Source organism: Gossypium raimondii, chromosome 6 (assembly GCF_025698545.1).
Source record: "Gossypium raimondii isolate GPD5lz chromosome 6, ASM2569854v1, whole genome shotgun sequence".
In the NCBI taxonomy this organism is placed as follows: domain Eukaryota; kingdom Viridiplantae; phylum Streptophyta; class Magnoliopsida; order Malvales; family Malvaceae; genus Gossypium; species Gossypium raimondii.
Window position 1 is genome coordinate 52,250,052 of NC_068570.1, and position 10,218 is coordinate 52,260,269.

Genomic DNA, 10,218 nt, shown 5'->3' on the forward strand with positions numbered 1-10,218 from the left:
TGTAACCAACAAGTAATTTGATCCTAGAATCAGAGATATGTCCCATTCGATGGTGCCAAAGATCAGTGGTGGAGGTGGGAGTGATGAGAGCATTATGTTGTGGAAAAGTGAACTGGCGAACAGGATTATCCATTGTATAAAGTCCATGTTGTGCCTTAGCTGTACCAATCATCCTCCAAGATGGTATAGCCTGTATAATACAATGAGATGTATAAAAAGTGAAACAACAAGGGAGGTTAGATGTAAGTTTGGTGACATATAAAAGATTGAAAGAGAATTGTGGTATATATAAGACATCAGTTAAGCATAAAGTATCATTGAAAATGACAGTCCCTGAAAAATGTGCAGGTACTTTTGAACCATTAGGTAAACTAACAAAGATAGGTTTAATTTGTTTATAAAATGTGAATGAGGATAATGAATGTGTAATGTGGTCAGTAGCTCCAGTATCAACTATCCAAAAAGAAAATTTAGCATGAGAGGAAGTGGAAAGAGTATTACCATCAGTAGCAGCAAGTGTATAGGATTGGGAGGGATCATTCATGATATGATTGGTAATCTGAGGTGGGTGGGATGAATATGGTGTGTCATGTGGTTTGGAAAGGGAAGTAGTTGAATGAAGCAAGGCAAGCAGCTGATCATACTGCTACTGAGTAAGACTAATACTAGAACCATTGAAGTAGCACTTGGCACGGCAGTGACAGATTTAGTTTCCTCCAAAGAATCATCACAATCATCTGAGACAACATTGTGAGCACGAGAGACTGATCTGCGAGGACAAGAGCCATCAGGGTAACCATTCTTCTTGTAGCAAGTGTCAATAGTATGCCTTGGCATTTGACAAAAAGTACACTAGCGTTTATCGCCAGAAACTGAGGAAGAAGCAGAAGGAGATAATGATTTCTTATAAAAAGTACCAGATTTAATAGTGTTACCAGCAAACACCTTGGAGGAAACAACAGATAATTGGCGTTTCTGTTGAAGCACCTTGGAAAAAGTCTTGTTAATGGTTGGTGAAGGATCCATCAAACCAATTTGAGATCGCACAGCAGAATAAGAATCATTTAATCCTTTGAGAAACCGAATCACATAATCTTGCGTATGATAAGAACGAGCAGTGGTAACAACACCACAAGAGCAAGGTGTAGTACAGGAACAAGAAGGCAGAGGCCGGAATTGCAACAACTCATCCCATAAGATTTTCAATTCAGTAGAATAGTCAGTGACAGATTTGTCATGTTTAAAAGCATAGATCTCTTCTTGTAAATCAGAGATTCGACAAAGATCGCCTTGTGAAAAATGCTCACGAAGATCAATCCAAATGTCAGAGGCTTTATCAATCCATAAAACACTAGTAAAGATTGAAGGTGTTATAGAATGATAAAGCCAAGATATTACCATATTGTTGCAACGCTCCTAAGCTGGAAACAGAGGATCTGTAGTACTAGGAGCTGAAATAGTGCCATCAACAAACTGAAGTTTGTTCTTGGAGAGAAGAGCCATCCGCATTGCCCGTGACCAATGATGGTAATTCAAGCTGGAAAGAGGTGGAGATACCAGAACCACTGATGGATTTTCATTGGGATGAAGATAGTAAGGGCTTGAAGCCTGAGTTGGATCAATAGTAGCCATGAAAATGGCAAAAAATAAAAGGAGAGATCTGAGATTAAAACTCAAAGATCAAAAAATAGAAAAGCGGAAGAGAGAACATTTGATACCATGTGGAAATATTGGTAAAATGATTTTCTGTTATTATTTGAATCATTTACAATAGCTTATATACAAGTATTTGACCAATGAAAGATTCGAATAAAAGGATCTAGAAACTAGCTATATCTGAAATTTGGATAACAAACTTTTAACTAACAAAGCTAATTATAATTTGAGCTAATTTAATCAATTGCTTAACTGCTAATAAAAAGGAAAAAAAATCGCAATGGAAATCTTCTATCCTTCTTTGCTCCAATAAAATGTGGATTAAAAAAAGTTTCATTTAAGATTAATGATGATTTTTCGTTTATTTAACGTATTGATGTCTAAAACAGGTTAATTGAAAAAAAATAAATTCTGGAAATTTAAAAGCTAAAACAAAAAAGAAAAATCTATTAAGATTTTATTCAAATATTCTATTAAACAAAACTATTCATATAAATCTTTAGACCCATTGTTGAATTTGAAACCCAAATCAATGAGCTTCTTTTATGCTAAAATTAGGTGCTTTAGTACTTCCAATTTCTGCTGGTTTTTTGAGAAAATAGTCTGCAAGATTAAAGGTCATACAGGTAATCAAACTTTAAATTATTGATAAAACAGATAAAATACGAAGGAAAAAGACCTTTGTAGTTGGAAGTGTGAATTTTGGGTAATCATTTGAAACAATTTCTACTATTTTTTGAATAATTATTGTGTTTTGCTGATCAATGTATGAGCTGAGATTTGTAGTTGTCTGGACCATTTTGATCTATTAAGTTATTTATTGATAGTCAATTTGTTACAATCAAGTTGTGACAGGTGGTTGTAAGGTTGTTGAGTAGTTGAAGGGTTCTTTCTTAATCTATAAATATCATACTATCGCATCTTTGTAATGAGTTTTTGATTCAATAAAATTCCAGATTGTTTGTGTTTTCATTTTCCTTTATTTTCTCTGCTCTTGTTCAATGTTTCAACGTTTCTACATTGTATCAGAGCTTTTGCTTTACGATTTTGTTCTTGCTTGCTTGATTCTGTCATGGTTGTAATAGGCCAATTTTGGCCTCGGCCCAAAACCAAAACAAACACAAAAATAAACCAAATAAATAAAGTTCAATAATTAAAAGTCCATTTACATTACAAACCCAAACCCGAAACAGCCCAACTAAACCTAAACCACTAACTCTAGCCCAAAACAAAAGAAAAAACAGAAAACCTTAGCCTAAGCTCAGTCACCGCACGCCCCAACGGCAGCCCCCGCGCGCGCCGCCTTCCCCACGTGTGCCACCACATCCTTGTACCTGCAAAACAAACTAGAAGAGTCCAAAAGCAAAAAAAACAGTGTAAAAACTAGGAAAATAAGAAAATAAGTAGTATTTTCGGGCTATAAAAAGGGCCTCGATTTTATGTATTTTTTTACTCACGGATGAATCAAAAGAAAACAGAGAAAAGTCAGTTCAAGTACAAACCATTTTCGAGGGTAGATCTTGTTTACCTTCTGATTTCTTATGTATTTATTTTCTTTTTTTCCCCTTTTTTTAAGAAGAAAATCGAAAATACAAAGATAAAAATCGTACCTTTTTGCGGAAGAGGTGCCGGTTTCGATGAAAATCGGTGTTTTTGAGTCAGGGAATCGAAAAAACCCAAAAAAATGAGCTTTTATTTTTTACCATGCTGAAGCGACGTGCGCGAGAACTTGGCGAGCTTAGAGGCTGCTGCAGAAAAAGAATAGAAGAATTTTTGTGGTTTTTTTGAGTGTGATGTTAAAATGTTTTTTTTTTAAATTTTTTGGTTTAAATAGAACAATAAAACGGTGCCGTTCCAAAACGGCGTTGTTTTGGCCCCGACCCGTGCGGTGACCCGACCTGAGGGGAGGATCCGCGTGTTTTTGATTAATGGGAAATTTGTACCTTTAGCCCTTCTGCTTTTAAATTATTTTGCAATTAAGTTCCATTTATTCTTTAAATTTCGCCCTGTAATTTATTTCAATTTATAATTTGGTCCCTTGAAGCTGTGCGTTTTGGAGGGTGGGAATTATTACCCATTTGGCCCCTCCTTGTCATCCGCGCGTTCTATTGGGTCCTTATTCATTTTATTTATTTCTGATTGGCCCCAAATTCTTGCTTTAAAGCTAAATTTAGTCCTTGTTATTATTTTGACTATTTTATTATTAAATTAATTAATTTAATATTATTATTACCATTATTATTTTACCCTTATTATTTATATACTTATTATTATTACTATATTGTTAAATCAATCAATTTGTACATTATATCTTTTTTTTATTTACTTACCAAAATACTTTAAATGCATTTATTTTATTTTATCTCCTATTAATTTATTTTTTAATTTCAAAACTTTAGACTATTTATTTATTATTATTATTATTATTATTATTATTATTATTATTATAACTCTAATTTCACCCATTTTATAATAGTTTTGTTATTTCTTACTGTATTTTTATTGTTACTATCATTATTATTACTCTCATTATTATTATTATTATTACAATCTTAATTTCATCCTTTTACTTGTCCTTTTAATATTTCATAAATTATTTTTCTTTTTAAATATTTATTTTATATTTATTTATTAATTCCTTTTGCCCTTTTAAATTTAGTATGGCTTTTTTTATTGTTTTATTGTTGTTATTCATTGTTATTATTTATTTATTTATATTTTATTTTCTTTATTTATTGTTAATATTTGCGTTAAAATGGTGTATCATTGTTGTTGTATTTGTAACGATTTGTTTATTAGTACACTCGCATTATGGTCGTTTGCTTGTTTAATATTTTATTAGTATATCATTTTAAGTATCGCATCAATCTTGATCCAAATGTATTTTTTAAATAAATAAATAATACTTCGTATTTTGGGATTCGAAAAGATCGTACCCTAACTTATAGGGTCTCGATTTTTTTGATAATTCCAAATATATGAACCTTTAAAAAAAACACATTTTTTTAAAAAAATTATCTCAGGAATCAGAAAAGGACTGTGTTCCAACTTACGGGATATGATTTCTTCTCCGAAGCCGAGATGATCAAAATTTCTAAAGATAAATAAATTTTTGGTGTTTATTCTCGTTTCGGGATTTAAGATATTGCATTCTAACTCACGGGATATAATTCTTTTTCTCGATTAATGTGAAATACACCCTTCTTTAAATTTTTAATAAAAGGATCATATTTTTAAATTTCTTTTCAAATTTTAAATTTTTCTTCTACATTAAGACATTAATTAATCAATTAGGTACCAATTTTGGGTATGATGAGGGTGCTAATCCTTCCTCGCATGTAACCGACTCTCGAACCCGTTTTTCTTGAATTTCGTAGACCAAAATTATTGTTTTAGTAAAATTAAAACGTTTTATTAAAATGATTAAATCGCAATGTGATCCGATCACACCTAAAAAATATTGGTGGCGACTCCTGTTTTTTCGTTTTCATTTTTTTTCAAAATCCAAGTCGATCCTTTTATAAAGAGTGGTTTCGACAATTGTGAAAGGAGATGTTGCTCCTGGTGCTCTACAACAACTCGTTTTCAGTGGTACCAAAAATGGTAATTTTGGAATCCCGTTTTTCGACGAGCGAATCAGTAAATATTATTTAGTAATATTTACGAGTCTATTATAGCGTTATATTTAATTTTAGTGAATAAATTTTAGCTACAATGTGGCAAACTAACTACTAGAGTACGCCAGAACAGACAACTTCATGTCTATGCGCCTTCAATTCGGATCATCCAGATTTGGGGTGTGACAATTAGTGTCACATTCACATAAAGGATACAATTCATGCTTAACAGTTAGGCGTACGATAGGTACGCAACCGATGGCCTTTCATACCACATCAATAACATAAGTTATCTTCACTCCTTAAAGGATTCTCTTGGGAATTCTTGTTCTTCTCTTATTTATTTTCATTTCCAACATTTTCCACTTTTAGTAGTGAGAAGAATTATTATGACCATCCCTTTTTACTACTATAAAACAACTTACCATGTCCATATCCAAGATTACGTCTTTTAGATTTATTATATATTGCTACATTTACTTAAAGGAATGGAGCAAATTAAGTAAGATTAGACGTTATGATTTATTTTTATTTAATAACTTATTATTTTATAACCACAAGTAAACAACCTTTTTTCACAATATAATTATTGCAGAAGAACATTTAAAGTATGAAAACTTGAAAAGTTTTCTAACAAGTTCTCATTAGGAATGTCTCCCAATATAATGTTAATTTGAGAACTTATCATGAATACTGCAGAATTATACTCACCTCTGCTTTTAAAATCATCAACTTCAGTGCATCAAATCATAAAATTATCGTATTTCAATGGTCATATTTTCTCTTAAAATTATTCCACAATTCAAGTGGATATTACATGGTCAAATAATCTTCAGGAATAACTTGATTTCAAATCACAATTACACAAGAAAAATATTTATTTAGTCAAATATTCCAATCAAATATTCTACTTCAGCTGTTCATGGGGTTGATGATGAAAAAGATCATATCAGATGATCTTGGTCAATTCAATTTCGCATATAAGAAATGTCACAATTATCTTTCTAACATGCATATCAAATCTTTAAGCATTCATGGATCATGCATGATATAATTAAATAATCAAATCTTTTCATACCAAATATAGTCTTTTCTCATTAACAATCTCAATATGAGATCCATTACAGTGAATACCTTTTAAAACTAAGACATTAATCATCACAAATTTTGTTCTTTCATATATTGATATATTAGCTCTTTTGGAGCTTTCAACTAATTTTCATATCACATTGATAACATAAGTTTTCTCTACCAATGATCTTTCATATCACATTGGTACAATAAGTTATCTCTACCATTTGAAGGGTCATGTTGTGAACTCTCATTGTTCTCTTATTTATTATTATGTTTCAACTTATAGTAGCTATTATTATGTCATTTATCATGTCCATAATCATATCCTTTAAATTTTCCTTTATGTTTGCGTTCACTTCGGGAAATGCAACAGATTTAGTAGGACGGACTTCTAAACATCCCAATAGATTCTTTACTTTATAACTACCATCGCAATGATGCATGGGTTTCAATTCAAAATCTATTTGTTTATGTTGTTGTCGTGATTAGTCTCAAGTTACAATAAGCATGCTATCATAAAATAAATTAGTAAAATATACCTAAAGATCGTTAACATCATCATCACCCAGGTTATTATCACGAGCACCATTACAAGTACTAAAACAAGTTTGTTTTCATAATAATATTTATAAATTAATAGTAAAAACCATTTATAAACAAACAAATATTTTTTTGGATATGATGCTCGAAAGTTATCTCGATACATATTGTACCAAATTTCAATATCACATATATGTTATAAAATCTTATGATAATAAATTATCTATAATTTATAATTAAATTAAAATGTATAATCCAATTATTCAACAATAGCATATTAATGAGATTGAATTAGATCCTAGTCGATTTCTCTTTAATCAATAATACCAAGTTAATAACACTCTTCACCACAATTTTAATCAAAGTTCAAGCACAGTTAGAAACTTATGAAGAACATAAAAGGGTTTTAGAAAGAAAATTATATATCGTTAACATGTTATGAAATAAATGATAAATGATAAAAAATCGATTCTCCTTATTTCTTGAATCTTAGTAGACGAAATGATTTGAGTTAAACCCAAAAAAAATTTGGTCCAATAACTTAACTTTTTAAAGAATGTATTTTATATTAATCAATTAGAGAATAAAAAGAACGTATTTTATTAATAAAGGAGGATATTTACAATGCTTCTATAAAATCTATATTTATAAACACAAGAAGCATAAATAAAATAAAACTCTATTTTTAATAAACATTAGAGTCTTAAAATACATCAAATTTATCTTGATCTCGATAATAAAATATTTATAACATTAATGATAAAGAAATTTATTACTTAAAAAAACTATTATAAATTTAAAATTAGGGATTTGGAGAATTTTTCTTTTTTTTTGAAAAATACTTGATTGGATATTTATTCAATAAGCAGAAATAAACAAAGGCTAGCCTAGAGTCAGATAGAAGATGGACTCAGCCCAAGACACAAAATTAAGGGCCAAACAAAATAAAAATAAATCCTAATCAATCCTATCCAGTCGACGAAGGCAGCTGGCACCCAACACAACCCTCCATATTCACTCAATCTCAACGGTTCCAGATACCCAAGACGTAGCAGTTTCCAAAAACCAAAACCTTTTCTGCTACCTGTCCCTCTACCAGAGCAGCCTCCAAGCAGCTTTCAATCCGGGTTTCTTTGCCTTCTCATCTCCAACACACGACGAACCAAGTCAGGCAAATGTCCGTCCAGGTAAAATTCCTCCCCCTTCTTCAAACTTGCATAGGCTAGGGTGTGAGCAAGGAGATTCGCAGATTTAGGTGTATATTGGAAAACTACCCTCTGAAAATGTTCTTTTTGCCGGTGAATATCCCTAATAATGGCCCCGATTACTGACTTATCCGGGTTTGCTGAACTGCATTTCTTGATTGTTGTCATTGAATCACCTTCGATTATTACGGATTCGAGGCCCAGGTGAATCCCCAACTGAATAGCTTGTAAGCATGCATGCGCCTCCGCTGCAAACGGTGATGGTACCGCTCTGTGGAGGACCACTTTCGAAGCCAGAATCTCCCCCCCCCCGCCGGAGTTCCTAGCCACTACCCCAGATCCAGATTTTTACATTGTTACCATTCGGGGGAATTTTGAATTTAAAATTAAAAAAAATATAAAAACAAAGTTATGATTTAACATCTTGATGAATGGGTCGGTGATTAAGTCAAACATTTTCATTTGCACAAAAAAAAAAAAAAATCAAGCACTATCAGCTCACCTAATTTTTCATTTTGGGCCAGCCGTCGACCACTTTCACATTTTTCTTCCGAGGGGGGCTAAGTGGGCTACAACCACCATTCTCACAACCAACCCACTCCACCCTATTCATTATATATATTTTATTTAAAAACTTATATTTAAAATAATAAAAATAAATGAATGTTTTATATAAAGATATTGTTTAAAAAATATCATATAAAAGTTAATAATTGTTATTTATTTTATTTAAAAATTATGTGTTTTTAATAAATATTTATGAAAAAGATTTTAGAATTTTATCAAATAATATACAAAGTACTAAAACTAAAATGAATATAAAAATCGAAAACCATCTTGAATTATGATAAATAATTCAAAAATTTTAAAAATCTTAAAAAATTAAATTTAATTTGAAATTATAAAATTAAAGAGGAAATTATTGATGTAAGATAAAATTATTAGAATCATAAAAGTTTATTTCTTCGAAATACGAATTTGCAATCAAAAGAAATATGGACATGAAATCTGTTAACAATTATATTAATTTTGAACGGTGAATATAAATTATTATTAAATGCAAAAAATTGAACATGATTACTGAAAACTTCCACACAACTCACAGCTAGTCTCCACCCTCCAATCATACTAACCTAACGGCCCGCTTTCGTGATCCCCGTTTTTGGGCTTCGGCGCGTTTCGTAGTAACGTAACGACGTGGCTCCATCGTAATTTCAATCAACTTCAAGGCACAAATCCTCTTAAAATTAAAAACCGTGTGCCACGTAACTTACGATTTACGTTTATTAATATTTATCTATAAATAATCTAATTTCATTCCAAATTCAAGTCCAGAAGCTACAGCACAACGAAGAAGGCAAATAGACTTGAGAAAGAAAAACAGTCTCAAAATGCAGCAGAAGTCAGGCTTCCTCATCCTCTTCCTCTCCCTCATTTTCCTTCCTCTCATCTTCTCCGACGCCAGAAAGGAGGCTCCCCTCGGAGGTTGGAGGCCGATCAAAGACACCAAGGACCCACACGTGATGGAGATCGCGGAATTCGCCGTCGAGGAGTATAACAAGCAGTCAAATGGGAGTTTAAAGTTGGATAAGGTGGTGAAAGGCGAGACTCAGGTGGTGGCCGGGACAAATTACCGGCTGATTTTGCAGGCGAAGAAAGGGGCAGTCGATAACACGTATCAGGCTGTGGTGTGGGAGAAGTTGTGGCTGAATCTCAGGAATCTCACCTCCTTTAACCTCGTCAAGGGTTAGATTGGATTATAATGTAATTTATGTTCATATATGTTATCCTCGTCCTTTTCTATTACTTAACTGAGTGGAGAACAAAATCTTAATAATACATAATTATGTGTGTTTGGGATGTTTGGGTTTCAAAATTTGAGATTAATAATTTCACTCTTTTCTTTCTAATTGAATTTTGCAAAACAGTTTTATATATAAGAGATGCAAGAATGGATCAGATCTGGCATCAATGTTAGCTAGCTGAAGCTAAAACACAAGTTCATTGAATAATTTTGCAATACGATTTGATAAATTTCTTAAACCATTTATAAATCTCAAATTTATGCTTACATTGCTGTAATCATGATGATATCGATTTAACTAACTACCGTATATAAACTTTTT

General features: G+C 31.7%; 1 protein-coding gene and 1 long non-coding RNA gene across 3 annotated transcripts; one reads left to right on the forward strand and one right to left on the reverse strand.

The window, feature by feature from the left end:
* Window positions 1-7,655: 7,655 nt before the first annotated feature.
* On the reverse strand, window positions 7,656-8,676 carry LOC128041924 (uncharacterized). The gene is made up of 2 exons (XR_008197040.1): window positions 8,595-8,676; window positions 7,656-8,421 (listed from the first exon to the last, which is right to left on the reverse strand). It is a non-coding gene; the product is annotated as an uncharacterized LOC128041924 (long non-coding RNA).
* LOC105773160 (cysteine proteinase inhibitor 1) lies at window positions 7,887-9,952 on the forward strand. 2 transcript variants are annotated; one of them, XM_012594861.2, is made up of 2 exons: window positions 7,887-8,074; window positions 9,423-9,952. In XM_012594861.2, exon 2 carries the CDS (start codon window positions 9,484-9,486, stop codon window positions 9,841-9,843), a length of 360 nt encoding a protein of 119 aa, XP_012450315.1. In that variant the 5' UTR covers window positions 7,887-8,074; window positions 9,423-9,483; the 3' UTR covers window positions 9,844-9,952. The 2 variants fall into 2 exon arrangements, with proteins under 2 accessions (XP_012450315.1, XP_052488819.1); XM_052632859.1 differs by having other exon boundaries at window positions 9,428-9,952.
* Window positions 9,953-10,218: the final 266 nt, after the last annotated feature.

What these genes read in the sequence shown, in the direction of transcription:
- LOC105773160 (XM_012594861.2), top strand. Translation starts at nt 9,484, where the DNA reads ATGCAGCAGAAGTCAGGCTTCCTCATCCTCTTCCTCTCCCTCATTTTC.